General features: G+C 29.7%; 2 protein-coding genes across 2 annotated transcripts; both read left to right on the top strand.

The window, feature by feature from the left end:
• Positions 1–5,291: 5,291 nt before the first annotated feature.
• Positions 5,292–9,914, top strand: LOC145330231 (uncharacterized). Its single transcript, XM_080174841.1, has 2 exons — positions 5,292–5,358; positions 7,886–9,914. Exon 2 carries the CDS (start codon positions 7,911–7,913, stop codon positions 9,249–9,251), a length of 1,341 nt encoding a protein of 446 aa, XP_080030967.1. The 5' UTR covers positions 5,292–5,358; positions 7,886–7,910; the 3' UTR covers positions 9,252–9,914.
• On the top strand, positions 9,906–11,783 carry LOC145330232 (uncharacterized). The gene is made up of 2 exons (XM_080174842.1): positions 9,906–9,979; positions 10,420–11,783. The coding sequence occupies exon 2, from the start codon at positions 10,445–10,447 to the stop codon at positions 11,720–11,722; it is 1,278 nt and encodes a 425-aa protein (XP_080030968.1). The 5' UTR covers positions 9,906–9,979; positions 10,420–10,444; the 3' UTR covers positions 11,723–11,783.
• The last annotated feature ends 3,706 nt before the right edge of the window (positions 11,784–15,489 follow it).

The following is a 15,489-nucleotide window of genomic DNA, read 5'->3' as shown; positions in this document are numbered from 1 at the left end:
CACCATTTTAGGGGTCACCGTGAATATTAAATTGGGAGTGGGGACAAAACACCTAATTTAAAAATGCCTAACTAAAAATGCCTAACTAAAAATGCCTGACTAAAAACACCTAATGTTAAAAACACCTACGTTAAAACACCTAATTTAGAAATACCTAATTTATAAATGCCTAATTTAAAAACGCCTAACTAAAAATACCTAATTTTATAAATGTTAATATATTTAACAACAGTTTTAAGATATACTTAAAATTAGGTTTTTTTAAATTGGGTATTTTAAAATTAGGTATTTTTAAACTTAGATATTTATAGTTAGGTGTTTATAAAATTAGGCATTTTTAAAATTAGGTGTTTTGTATATTAGGCATTTTAAAATTAGGTATTTTTAAATTAGGTGTTTTGTGACATTAGACATTTATAAAATTAGGCGTTTTTAAATTAGGTATTTTTAAATTAGGTGTTTTGTCCCAACTCCTTAAATTGAGGGGGCAGTTTTGGCACTTTTACTTACTTGGTCATTATTAGGCTTGATATTAATGTAAGACTATAGGTTATTTGGGATAAAACTATCTTACTTATCTTCAAACATTATTGCCTAGCCTGATAATTGTAATTAAAAGTGGCAAAACTCTCCCCCCCCCCCCTCCCAACACTCACTTTATCTTTATAAAATCTGTATTTATTATTTTTCTACTTTTTTCTGGTTATTTAAGATTATTTGGTTAAAAATACTTTTTTATTTTGCAAATCAAAACTTATCATTTTTTAAAACTTATGTTTTTTTTCAGATAACGGATCACAATTATATGAAAGTATAATTCTTGCAGCCTTCATTTATTTGAATAAATAGCTAAGATAAAACAGCGGTTAGCGAGATCCTTTGGAACAGACACACAAACAGACCTCCTGTTTCTTCATTATAAGAATGTCTTTATTATAAGGATGTAAGGGTATCTTGTTTTAATTTCATACCATATTTTATGAGCGATGCAAATCTGCAATATTGTTGTCCGTCAGTATATACACAAAAAATAACCTTTGAATTGTGTTCTTTTTAAAACAGCCTATCCTATTTTATAAAGTAATAAAGCGAAGTATCTTGCTAACCACTGAACCGATATGGTTTTCCCTTCGAATAACCCTAGATACTAGGGACGCAACCGCTATTTTCATATAAAATAAAGAATAATTTCCCTATTTTAAAGTTAAGTTAGTATGTTTTTCTTCCTAATTTCCCGCAGGAATATAAAGGGATAAGACAATGTCCGATAATTTGATGTACATCCCAAATGTTAATAGATAAATTACCCCTTCTGTAGATATAAATTTTTGGTTGAAACTTTTGGAAACTCAACTTAATATACCCACCAATCGGAATGCATTAATAGTCCCCAAAGTTGTTAATCAAACGAATAAGAAAACGTAATTATAAAACCTTTGGGACTAGTGTAATAATCAGCTCAATGTCTCCTCCCTCCCTGAATTTGCCGCCATTATCTTTATCTAAAATAACACCATATCATATTTGCTTGTTCAGTTTCTGATTAAAAGTGGGTGGAGTCCGCGCATTGAGCATCATATTTAAGTAAATGGGCGGAGATTTAGTTAATTTTAATGAATATAACTATTGTTTATGATTTAGGTTTATATTTGAATCATTGGCAGTCAGCAACTAACATTTACAGTTAACAGACTAACATTATACAGATCTACTTCATATTATAAGGTATTTATACTTTGATTAACTTCAGAAATAGTTAGGCTTGAATCTGTCACTTAACCAATAAATGTATAATTATGTATCTAGACACAGTGGTGAGGACCTTTTTATTCTGATAGCAAATTTCTTTTTCCTCTTTTATAGCGACTTAGCTGTGTTATTATTTCCGATGGTATTGGCTAATATTCAAAGACTTAATTGAAAGTCGCAATAGGGTCCACACCACACCACATGAATATATAGTTATTTAACCCCTTTATTTTACTATTCTGATCTATATGAAACTTTATGGCTTTGAGATCCAGATTTTTTTCTCTCTTCTTTGGTAGATGCTATGGTTGAAACTACCATTGAGAAAAAGTCCCCTGGTAAATTTCTCCTCCAACAACTAAATTTTCTATACTTTAAAACTAAAATTGATTGTTGGTTGTACACCTCAGCTCCCTCTCCCCTCTTAACCCAACTTAGGGTTGTGCCTAGATAGAGGCAAAATCTAATTGTTTTCTTTGCAACACAAGTAAGGTATTTCATTTAAAAATCTTTTCTTATTCATCATGTTGTCGTGTAATATCTGTAACAAGAAATTCTCACACAAGGGCCATTTAACAATGCATATGAAAATTCATACAGACAAGAAACCATTCAAATGTGATTTATGTGAAGAAGCATTTGCTTTCAGCATTCATTTAATTCGACATAAGAAGATCCATACTAGAGAGAAACATTACACTTGTGATACATGTGAAAAAGCTTTCCATACGAATAGTAATTTAACCCGTCATAAGAGGATCCATGCAGAAGAGAAGCCATACACTTGTGATATATGTAAAAAAGCTTTAACACAACAAAGTCAATTAATTAACCACAAGAGAATTCATACAGGAGAGAAGCCATACTCTTGTAAAATATGCAATAAATCTATTAAATCAAATTCAAAATTGACACAGCACAAAAAAACTGCAGCACATCTCAAGAATTTAGAATGTACTAAGGACAAAGGTCCACCTTCTGCTTCTACCAGTTTTGTTGCATGTGGTGAAGCTGATGTTAAACTAGAAATAAAAGAAGAAGAAACGCTTGATGAGGATCCTCTCTCTATCAACATGGAGGCTGAGAATGTTGGAGAAACTGTAAAACAGGAAATAGAAGAAGGTATTCAGGATAAAGATTCCCTTTCTTGTGAACAGAATTCTGATGAGTTCTTGTATTTTATTTTGCTCTGGTACAATTTTTCTAAAATCTAACTTTGTATCAGTAATTATTATGTTGATATTTTGATTCTTCTCCTATTGGATGTAGAACATTACATTTATCTTAAAATGTTTCTTGCGTTAGGTATACTTATTATTTTTCAAATAGAAAAATTAAATAAAATTATATTGAAAAAATATTTCTTTAAGCCTACATTGATACCAAAGGCTAAGATAAAATCAGTTTTATATGATTTTGAGAAAAAAAAACAATATATTTTTAAAATACTTGTTCCATTATTTCTATTTTTGGTAATGCTTTGTTTTGATTACCCATTTGGGACCTCCAAAACAGTGGAATTTGTTTATACCAGACTTTTTTTCGTTTTGGGTATTTAGACTTTTTTTGATGTCCATACAACTTATAAGGATTAATTTTAATTCCTTTCTCTGGAAAGCAGGGTGTCGGATCCGGCTCCGCGGAGCCGTATTTGGAAATACGGCTCCGGATCCGGCTCCTACCGTAAAATCAATAGACCGTTGCCAAATTATAATATTACTTTAAAAAATCATTTTTAGGTAATCTGGAGCCGGAGCCGTTTTTAACGAAAAATGTCCACCAAAAATGTTGCTGCTCCCGGCTCCGGCTCCGGCTGGAAAGAATTCTTCCTCTTTTTTTATCAATATTTTATTTTTTGCTTGTAAAATAATAATTATATTTATTTTCAGATAAAATATAAATGAAACAATGCTCAGGACCATAAAACTGTAGTCATTAACGACATAAAGAGAAACAAAACGCCAATAAATTTGAGTTCAGAAACAAAGTAAGTTAGTTTTTAATAATATATTAGTATTTTGTGAGTGTCATGTATATTGTATATAGATGGGCGCTCTCATGTGACTAAAGAGAGGGAGAAAGAGGAGACATAATGGGACAAAATTTTATGTTCATAGAGTATTATATAATAATTATACCTACATAATGACTGATGTACAGACATCTTAATTATAGAGTAGATTTGAAAATGAAATAATAAGATCAAAAATCAATAATTTCTATTTTACTTTTATATTAAATATTGTTAATTGCAGGTGCAAGAATAATTAAGAGCCCATCATGAACAAGTGTCATATCTGTAGCAAGGAATTCTCTAAAAAGAGCAATTTGACATTACACAAAAGGATTCATACAGGAGAGAAGCCATACTCTTGTGATACATGTAATAAGACTTTCACACAACGAGGTAGTTTAACATCCCATATGAGAAATCATACAGAAGAGAAGCCATTTAAATGTGATATATGTGATAAAGCTTTCTCACACAAAAATACGTTAGTTTATCATAAATCGATCCATACAGGAGAAAAACCATTCTCTTGTGCTACTTGTGATAAAACTTTCTTACATCAAAGTGAACTAACTCTTCATAGGAGGATACATACAGGTATAAAGCCTTTCTCTTGTGAATTATGCCAAAAATATTTTGTATCAGGATCAGAACTGTCACGCCATAATGTAACAGCTGGACATCTCAACAAGTTGGAATCTTATATGAATATAGTTCCACCTTCTGCTTCTACCAGTTTTGTTTATTGCGATGAAGCTGATGTTAAACTAGAGATAAAAGAAGAAGAAACTCTATATGAAGATCCTCTCTCTATCAAGATGAAGGCTGATACTTCTGCTTCAGTTGCTTGTATTGAGGTTAAGAATAAGAAATCTTTCCCATGTGATGTTTGTTTTAAAATATTTAAATCTAAAGAAGTCTTAAGTATTCACAAATATATGCATCCAGAACCAAAAATTAAACTAGAGATAAAAGAAGAAGGACCTCTTGGTGAAGATCCTCTCTCAGTGGAGGCTAAGATAGAGGCTGAGAATGTTGAAGAAACTATAGAACAAGAAATAGAAAAAGAAATGCAGGATAAGGATTCTCTTTCTTGTAAACAGAATCCTGATGAGAATGGGATGAATACAATTGATATTGTGGAACACAAGATTGAACTATAAGATCTTTATTTTACCTATGATATCATGAAGAATATGTAATGTTCTTTTTATTGTAATTTTTACTTTTCATTAGGTATTCAATTTAAATTTTTTTTTAAAAGTAATTCGGAGCATGGATAGAAAACAAAGTGGCGGGTTTTGTCGCATTTTAACATTAGCTTTTCTCCTATTTCTAGCCCCTGTGTGGCCAATATCTAATCATTAACATTTCCCTAACCTAAAATAACTTTGTTAACTTTCCATGATCCAGTAATTCTTGTATTTTATTTTGCTTTGGCACAATTTTTACTTTTGTCCAATTCTTGTTTTTCTATTTTGATTCTAATGTTGACCATAAAACGTTTTTTACATTATACTTATTATTTTTCAGATAAAAAATGAAATGAAATAATATGATAAATGAGTAATTCTTCAAGCTTTCATTGAAACCAACAGGTATAGTATACAGTATGACCCTCGAAAAAGTATTTTTTAACATCTGCAGCCCTTATTTCTCGATGAATTATTAAGAAATGTATATGTCCTTGTTCTCTATAGATTTCCACTTAAGTAGATATAAAAATTTTAATTTTACCTCCATTAACTCCGGAGATTTTTAGAGCTAAAGTTTTGAAAAAGTGACTGAGAAAAAGAATTTTTTTTTGTTTCTCATAATTTTTAGATGGTTATATAATGTTTTTCTGGCAACTGAATAATAATACACAAAGAAAAACAATTTAACTAATTATTTCTTTTTTATTCAACCAAAAAATATCAATTTTATATCAATGGCAAAAAATACTACTGAATGAATTGACTATTTGCAAATTTTAGGTTATTTATTTACCCTTATTTATGAAAAGGATTAATTATGACAGTTGCTCCGCCCCCTTTTCTGACATCTAAATCATTTAATAGGGGGTTAATTAAGTTTTTTAGGCTAAATAATCATTACGTTCTAATTTTATTTCTTTATAACTTTTTTGTTATTAAAGTTAGGATTATGAAAAACAAACAATTTTCCTACTATATTCATAAAGATTTATTTGGTTTTTTAATCTAAAACAAATTTGCCTAATAAGTAAGTTTTTCAAAATATCATTAAACTAAAAAGACTCTAAAAATATGTGTAAAAAAATGCTTTTTACTGAAAGCCTAAATTTTTTATTTCATTTTTGTATAAAGTTTCTGCAAGTAACAAAAATAAAAGGACTTCTACCTTAATTTTGCTAAAAAAGTCGTTTCATGTTAAAAGTTACTTTTTCCTCAGTCACTTTTTCAAAACTTTAGCTCTGAAAATCTCCGGTGTTAATGGAGGTAAAAAAAATATTTTTATATCTACTTATGTGGAAATCTATAGAGAACAAGGACATATACATTTTTTAATAATTCATTGAGAAATAAGGGCTGCAGATGCTAAAAATTACTTTTTTGAGGGTATACATTATGACCCTCGAAAAAGTATTTTTTAGCATCTGCAGCATTTATTTCTCAATGAATTATTAAAAAATGTATATGTCCTTGTTCTCTATAGATTTCCACATAAGTAGATATAAAAAATTTAATTTTACCTCCATTAACTCCGGAGATTTTTAGAGCTAAAGTTTTGAAAAAGTGACTAAGAAAAAGAGTTTTTTTTGTTTCTCATAATTTTTGGATGGTTATATTATGTTTTTCTGGCAACTGAATAATAATACACAAAGAAAAACAAGTTAACTAATTATTTCTTTTTTATTCCACCAAAAAATACCTATCAATTTTATATGGCAAAAAATACTATCAAATGAATTGATTATTTGCAAATTTTAGGTTATTTATTTACCCTTATTTATGAAAAGGATTAATTATGACAGTTGCTCCGCCCCCTTTTTTGACATCTCAATCATTTAATAGGGGGTTAATTAAGTTTTTTAGACAAAAAAATCATTATGTTCTAAGGGGGGGTGGGGGTGTTTTAATGCAACCATCTCGTAATCAATGTATGAATGGCACTTAGAATTCGAATATCGTTCTGAAATTTTGCATAAGTAATCCTTGGTAGGTCTATTTTCCCTAAATCGAACAAAAAGTTGGAAAAGTATCGGCTAACGGCTGCCGTCTCAGCCGTTTAGCCGGTTTGGGGCTTTTTTAGGGCAAAATTATCGATAATAACACCAATTAACTTTTAATAATTTCTAGTACCAGCTGTTTAACAGCTAGAATCGACTTAAAAAGGCTGGTAGAAGCTATAAAATGCCAAGAGTATCATTTTTAGACCGAATAATGAAAAACTATCATTCAAAAAGTTGATTCCTCTGTAATTAATGATGGATTTGCCCTGAAAATAGCCAAAAACCGGCTTAACGGCTGAGCCGCCAGCCGTTACTTTTTCCAACTTTTTATTCGATTTAGGGAAAATAGACCTACCAAGGATTACTCATGCAAAATTTCAGATCGAAATTCGAATTCTAAGTTCCATTTATACATTGATTACGAGATGGTTGCATTAAACCCCCCCCCCCCCTCCCCCTTTTATAAATTGGTGCTTTTTAGTTCTACGAATACAAAAAATCATCATAAAATCACCAGTAAATGTTTTAAAGGTAACACTTTACAAAAAAAAACATATGACATAGAACACAAAAGTTTGTCTAAGCCTTTGTTGATGTATACTTTTTGTCAACTCTTTAATACATTTACAAACCACAACAAGCCAAAAACATGAAAAAAACATGATTGTTATAAGTTTATGTATTTGTAAGGTACTATATTATGTATTAGGTATTTTGTGTGTGTCATGTATATAGATGGGCGCTCTCATGTGACTAGAGAGAGAGAGAAGATAAAGAAGGAAATAGTTGGACAAAAAGTTGGGGTTCATAAAGTAGTTCTAATAATTTTACCTACATAGTGACGGATGTTCGGACACCTTAGTATATAAAATAATTAGGTCAAAAATCATTGTTTCCTATTCAATTATTACATTAAATATTGTTTATTCCAGGTGCAAGAACAATTAAGAAACCATCATGAACAAGTGTCATATCTGCGGCAAGCAATTCTCTACGAAGAGTAGTTTAACAAGACATATGAGAATTCATACAGGAGAGAAGCCATTCAAGTGTGATACATGTGATATGGCATTTTCAGACAGTTGGCACCTTACAGTTCACAAAAGGATCCATACAAGAGAGAAGCCATACTCTTGTGATACATGTGAAAAGGCTTTCTCACAAACAAGTGCTTTAACTGAACATAAAAGGATCCATACAGGAGAGAAGCCATACTCTTGTGATACATGTGAAAAAGCTTTCTCACAAAAAAGTGCTTTAACTTTTCATAAGAGAATCCATTCAGAAGAGAAGCCATACTCTTGTGGTACATGTGAAAAGACTTTCCGTACAAATCAAGAGTTAACTGCACATCAGAGGATTCATACAAGAGTAGAAAAGGCATACTTTTGTGATACATGTGACAAAGCTTTTTCACGACAAAGTCATTTAAGTGACCATAAGAGGATCCATAAAGGAGAGAAACTTTACTCTTGCGATACATGTAAAAAAGCTTTCCGTACAAGTAAAGAGTTAACAATCCACATTAGGATCCATACAGGAGAGAAGCCATACTCTTGTGATACATGTAAAATTGCCTTCTCGCAAAAAAGTTCATTAACTATGCATAAAAGGATCCATACAGGAGAGGTGCCAAATAATTCACAAGAGTATGGTCCATACTCTTGTGAATTATGCAAGAAATCTTACAATGCTAGATCAACCCTGTCACATCATAAAAAATCAGTTGGACATCTCAAGAAGTTAGAATCTACTGAAAATACATTATCACCTTCTGCTTCTACCAGTTTTGGTGATTGCGGCGAAGCTGATTTAAAACTGGAAATAAAAGAAGAAACAACACTTAATGAGGATCCTCTCTTTATCAACAAGGAGGCTGAGAATGTTGAAGAAACTATGATTGCCGATAAGAAGATTCATGCAAAAGAGATGTCAAATTTTTCACAGCAAAGTCATTTTAATGACCATAAGATGATCCATACAGAAGAAAGGCCGAACTCTTGTAAATTATGCCAGAAATCTTTTTATGATAAATCAAACCTGTCAAAGCATTATAAATCAGCAGGACATCTCCATAAGTTAAAAACTACTAAAATTATAAATCCACCTTCTGCTTCTACCAGTTTTGTTGATTTTGTTGAAGCTGATATAAAACTTGAGATAAAAGAGGAAAAAGTTCTTGATGAGGATCCTATATCTATAAAGTTGGAGGCTAAGAGTGTGGAAGTAATTATAAAAGAGGAAGAAGGAATTAAGAGTGAAGAATTTGTTGAAGTAGATAGAAATAAAAAAGTTTGATAAATGAGTTAACCTAAATTGCAAACTTTTTGTAAACGACATTTAACAAGTGCTTTATTAAATATATATGTTTGTATTTAAGATTTGAAAATATGTAAATAATATTACTTCTCCAAGATCAATTTGAAAGAATAAATCGTAATTGTTTGAAAAAAATGTTTTTTTTGTACATATACATTTTAAAAATGTGAAAATAGGTAGTATTGTACATATTTTGTTTGCTTGATGAATATCTATTTATAATTAAGCACTAAAATGGTTGTCATGTTGTTTTTGTGGGAATAATACAGGCATCTATGTTGCAGATATAAAAAAATATGAATCGTGATATTTAAAAAACTACTTGGTAGAAAATTGAAATTCATTTTTTAATCAAAAACATAAACCTGTGTTGTTCTAACCCTACAGGGCTACCTTGTACATATCCATTTTATCGTAATCTAAGTTTAATTGATTTAAAATTGTAAAAATGAATTTTATTTCAATGTAGATACTGTTATATATTTTTTTCTGTCCTTCTCTTGAAAACCAAAATGTGTATACCCTCTTTAATTTTTGTTAGGTAATCAATATATTTTTCTCATTTTCTCACATTTTTTTTGTTTTCAAAATTGAAATAGTGTTATCTGTAAAATTATTATTATATTTATTTTCAGACTGAAAAGAAAATGAATTGAGAATCAAAATAATAAAACTGTATTCAATAGGTAGAAACATAAAAAATATAGGTATTGTTTTTTTTTTAACAAATGAAAGTAAGTTAGTGTCTGTCTGGCCACATAAAGAGACTCTGCTTACCACTGAAATGATTCAGAAAAATATATCTTAAAGTCTAGGAATATTGTTTTTGTACTTTTGGTTTGAGTGTTGTACAAAACTATAGTCGGAAAATGCTCTTGGAACGATTCTATTTCCTTTTGTTAGAATAAGGAACATTTCTTCAAAGCGTCACACAAACAATCTCCCTCCACCCCCCTAAATCATAAAAATAAGAAATATTCGCTGGTTAAAAATCCCCTCCCCAGGGTAACTGCCATTTATAAAAATCCAGCAAATTTACAGTATATATATATTTACCCCCACCTACCCACTTTATTTACAGCTAGTAGTAAAAAAATAATTATTTTATTTTCTCCTCAGTAATTTTGTTATATACTTTTTATTGCAGGTGCCAGAACAATTCACAATCTATCATGTTGTCGTGTGATGTTTGCCAAAAGAAATTCTCCCTTAAAACTGAATTAACAAAGCATATGAGAGTTCATACAGGAGAAAAGCCATTTAAATGTGGTACATGTGAAAAATCTTTCTGTTTAAGTGGTGATTTGACAAGACATAATAGGATCCATACAGGAGAGAAGCCATACTCTTGTGATAGATGTGAAAAAACTTTTTCACGAAAAGATGATTTAGCACGTCATAAAAGGATTCACACAATTGAGAAGCCATTTAAATGTGATATATGTGAAAAGGTATTTTCAGACAAGAGTAATTTGACAGTACATAAAAGAATACATACAGTTAAAAAGCCATACTCTTGTGATACATGTGAAAAAGCTTTCCGTACAAATCAACAGCTAGTAGCTCATAAGAGGATTCACAAGTTATACTCTTGTGATACATGTGATAAGGCTTTCTCACAGCAAATTGCTTTAACTGTCCATAAGAGGACTCATACATTAGAGAAACCATACTCTTGTGATTCATGTGAAAAGGCTTTCTTACTCCAAGGTCATTTGACAAGACATGTGAGAATTCATACTGGTGAGAAGCCATACTCCTGTGCTACATGTAAAAAGGCATTTTCACGAAAGGAAACATTAAATCGTCATAATATGATCCATTTAGGTGAAAAGACTTTCTCAATGCAAAGTCATTTATCCGACCATAAAAGGATCCATACAGGTGAGAAGCCATTCAAAAGTGATTTATGTGAAAAAGCCTTCCGTTTGAATGGTGACTTAACTGTACATAAAAGGATCCATATAAAAGAGCCAACAGAAGATAAAGATAAAGCAGATAATAAGCCATACTCATGTGATTTATGTGAAAAGTCATTCCATCAGCTTAACCATTTGACTGCACACAAAATGTTTCACATAGGAGAGAAACAATTTCAGTGTAAATTGTGCCAAAAATCATTTTGCTTTAATTCTGACTTATTATTGCACAACAGAACAGCTTCACATCTTGATATGTTACATGCATCTATGAATACAGTAAAACCTTCTACCTCTACAAGTTTTGTTGATTGTGTTGAATCTGATGTAAAACTAGAGATAAAAGAAGAAACTCTTGATGAAGATCCTCTATCTATCAACATGCAGGCTGAGAATGTTGAAGAAACTATGGCGTATAAACAGGAAATAGAAGAAGAAATTATTTATGAAGATTCTCTTTCTTGTGAACAGAATTCTGATGAGGATATAGTCAACAATATTGATATTGTTGAACACAAGATTAAAATGTAATAAACTAAATGCTAATATGTAAAAGTTTATTCATAGTAGATTTAATGTTACTCACAAATATTATAAAATAATGATATCAAATACATATTTGACTCACTATGTATAAAATTTGTATTTTTTTTACATTTCATTACCTATCCAATGTATATTATTTTCTTTAAGTAATTTTTGTATTTGTTTTGCTCTGGTACAGTTTCTGTAAAATCTAACTTTGTATAATATGTATTATTTTAATTCTTCACCTATTGCATGAGGAACATTGTATTGTTCTTTTATTAAGTTATTAAGATAAATTAGTTAAAATTTATTTGTTGAAAATTTCTTAAATTTCTATTATTGCAATAATGGTGTTAGACTTGTATGCCCTAATCAATCCTTCCTATTATCATTCTTTCCTCTCCAATATGATTTTATCTATTGCTTATTATCTTTTTTTCTATTTTTTTGTCTTTTGGCCTGTATGAAAACAATGTGTGAATACACATTACTGCATACTTCCTACTTTTTAGGAAACAGCCATTTTGGAAAAAACAAAAAAATATAACTTAACCATATCAATAAAATTTGACTGTATATAATACTCATTTAATTCATTTATTATTGTTTTTTTTCTAGTATTTACACCCAAGAATAATAAATCTAATCTATTATATCTTACATTATTCTTATTTTGATTCAGAAAAAAAAAGAATGAAATGCTAAAACCCGTTTTTGTGGAAACCTATACCTAAAAAATAAGGTGAATATGAATTATTTGTATACATATTTATTTCATGTATTTGTAAACATATTTTTTTGACAATTATTTGTCCCTAAAAATGCTTCCTAATTAAATTTTGCCCACTAGTAGCTGAGTATCCATGCATATTTCCCTATGGTAGTTGAATATCCACACTTTTCCCCTATTGTAGTTGAATATCCACGGTAGTTTCCTATTGGTATTTTCAAAAGCAAATCTTCTCTACATCGCTTGTCCATTATGGATATGAAATTAAAGTATGTTGTTAGAATTGTCATCTTAATTTCAAAATTTCTATGAGAATTTTGTCACAATATTGTTATTAGTTGAATATCCACATATTTTCCCAAAAGTAGTTGAACATCCAAAAATGACCCCAATAGTAGCTGAATATATACACGTGGATACTCAGCTACTATTGAGCCCAAAATTTAAACTTAACATATTATTTATCTAAATTTTACAGATATCATCATGCCAAGTTTGAAATCAATAGAACTTATATACCTTACTTAGATAATTAACTATAAGACGTTTGGACAGACCCTAATTATAGAAAAGTTTAGCTTTTAAAATGTTTGATAGAATCCTAATATAAAAGAGGTAGGATGTCTCTCTACAGAAAAAAAATTCACTAAACATGAAATAGATTCTGTTCTAAAAGAAATCTTAAAGTCTGGGTAGTATTTTTAGTATCGTAGCTACTCTGTAATTCGAAGTTAACTGTCCATCTGTCTTTTAGCTCTGAGAAAGGTAAACATTAACTCACTTAATTAACTATTATTTTCAGGTAAAGTTTGACTATGAAATTTTTCAATTGATTTAAATTCTTTTTCATTGCAACTAACATAAAAATCAGTAAATCATGTAAATCTCTGATAGATTTACATGAATTTAAAAATATTATTTAAGAAAATTTGGCTCATATTTATTTTTTTTATGTTATTTTCAATTAATAATAGATATTTTTAACCCTTTATTGTCTTATCTAATTGTGTTTTAGGTGAAATTGATATGGATACTCTACATACAAAAGAAAAACCATTCAAATGTGAATTATGTCACATGACATTTTCACAGACTGATAGTTTTAACCGACACAAGACAATTCATGGTTTAAGACCATTCAAATGTGATATATGTAAAAAATCTTTCCGTACAAATGGCGAGTTATTAGTTCATAAGAGGATCCATACAGGAGAAAGGTTCCATACAGGTGGAGAAAAGAGATACTCTTGTAATACATGTGAGATGGCTTTCTGTTCTAATCATAATTTAACTCGCCATAAGAGGATCCACACTGGTGAGAAGCCATACTCTTGTAATACATGTGAACAGTGAGATAGCTTTCTTTTCTAATCATAATTTAACTCGCCATAAGAGGACCCACACTGGTGAGAAATCATACTCTTGTGAATTATGCAAGAAATCTTTTAACGTTAGTTCAAACCTCTCACAACATAAAAATCGGCTGGACATCTGAAGAAGTTACAAACTACTAAAAAAATAGTTCCACCTTCTGCTTCTACCATTTTTGTTGATTGTGGCGAAGCTAATATTAAACTTGAAATGAAAGAAGAAGAAACTCTTGATGAAGATCCTCTCTCTATATGATTGTATGACCTTCATGGTTTGATGTTAATTACAAAAACTTTTAACTACAGATATCATTATGTAAACTGTTTTTTTTGTGTGTGTTTTTTACTTTTCATTATTCAGTTAATATTCTAATTTAATTATATGAGTTCTTGTATTTAGTTTTGTTCTAAGTGGACTATGCAGGAAACAGAGCAAGTAATTTTATAAATTGGTGTTTTTTAGTTCCACGAATATAAAAAATCATCATAAAATCACAAGTAAATGCTTTTAAAGGTAACACTTTACAAAAAGAACATATGACATAGAACACAAAAGTTTGTCTAAGTTTTTGTTGATGTATACTTTTTGTCAACTCTTTAACACATTTACATAAAAAAAAATTCACAAGATTGCGGTAAAACAATTTCTTTTTCATTTAAACTATGTTGAATAAAAATCTAATTTTGAGTTTTACTATTTTGATTTCTCACACAATAATAATTATTAATTATCAGATCAAGCTTTACAATGAAATGTTTGTATTGATTTAAATTCTTTTCCGCCTCTTCATTGCAACTAATATAATAAACAGGTAATTAGAATTTTTTCAAAATAATAAAAAATTTCAAAAAATTATCATTTTTTAAAAGTGAAGCTTTTCTATAATTATGGTCAGTCAGTACGTCCGACATCTTAAACTTGTCCCCTCGATTTCAAACTATGCATGGTGATTTATGTATTAGTAAGGTACAATTTAAAAAGCGTAGCAACTCTATAATCGTTACCAAAATTTCCGTACATACGTATAAAACATGTGGATTTTTAACAGCAAATTTTAATATGATATGATTATCTGATTTTTTTATTACTGATTCATAGGACAACAAAGAACAATGTTATAAGCGAAAGATCTCTATAATCAAATTAAAAAAGTTTAAGTATGCCCTTAATTATTATCCTGTATTAAAGCAGTTTTTCAACAAATTTATTTGTATTGAATTCTAATTATTCAGTTCTGAAACTCTACAAGTGTTAATGTTCGCTTGTCCTTCCGTTTCAGAGCTTTGCATTTATGGATGTTGTCATCCTTGTTTTATCTAAATCTTATAGGGCTTTATACTAATTTTAGAATTTAACTCTTAATCACTGATTTGTGTTATTTTAACAAGAATAATTAATTTGAAGATATTTTTCTGTATCTAATTGTATACTGTTTTAGGTGCAACTGATAAATATGGACACCCTATTTACTAAAGAAAAACAATTAAAATGTGAATTATGTTATATGACATTCTCACAGATCGATACTTTTTACAGACACAATACAGTTCATGGTTTAAAACCATTCAAATGTGATACATGTGAAAAGACATTTACAGAAAGGAGTGCCTTGAAAAAACACACAAGAATGCATATAGGAGAAAAACCATACTCTTGTGATTTCTGTGAA

Source organism: Acartia tonsa, chromosome 10 (assembly GCF_053477335.1).
Source record: "Acartia tonsa isolate MP-2025a chromosome 10, ASM5347733v1, whole genome shotgun sequence".
NCBI classification, from domain to species: Eukaryota; Metazoa; Arthropoda; class Copepoda; order Calanoida; family Acartiidae; genus Acartia; species Acartia tonsa.
The sequence above is the reverse complement of the archived record's forward strand: the minus strand, read 5'-3'. Positions and strand labels throughout refer to the sequence as shown.

What these genes read in the sequence shown, in the direction of transcription:
- LOC145330231 (XM_080174841.1), top strand. Translation starts at nt 7,911, where the DNA reads ATGAACAAGTGTCATATCTGCGGCAAGCAATTCTCTACGAAGAGTAGT.
- LOC145330232 (XM_080174842.1), top strand. Translation starts at nt 10,445, where the DNA reads ATGTTGTCGTGTGATGTTTGCCAAAAGAAATTCTCCCTTAAAACTGAA.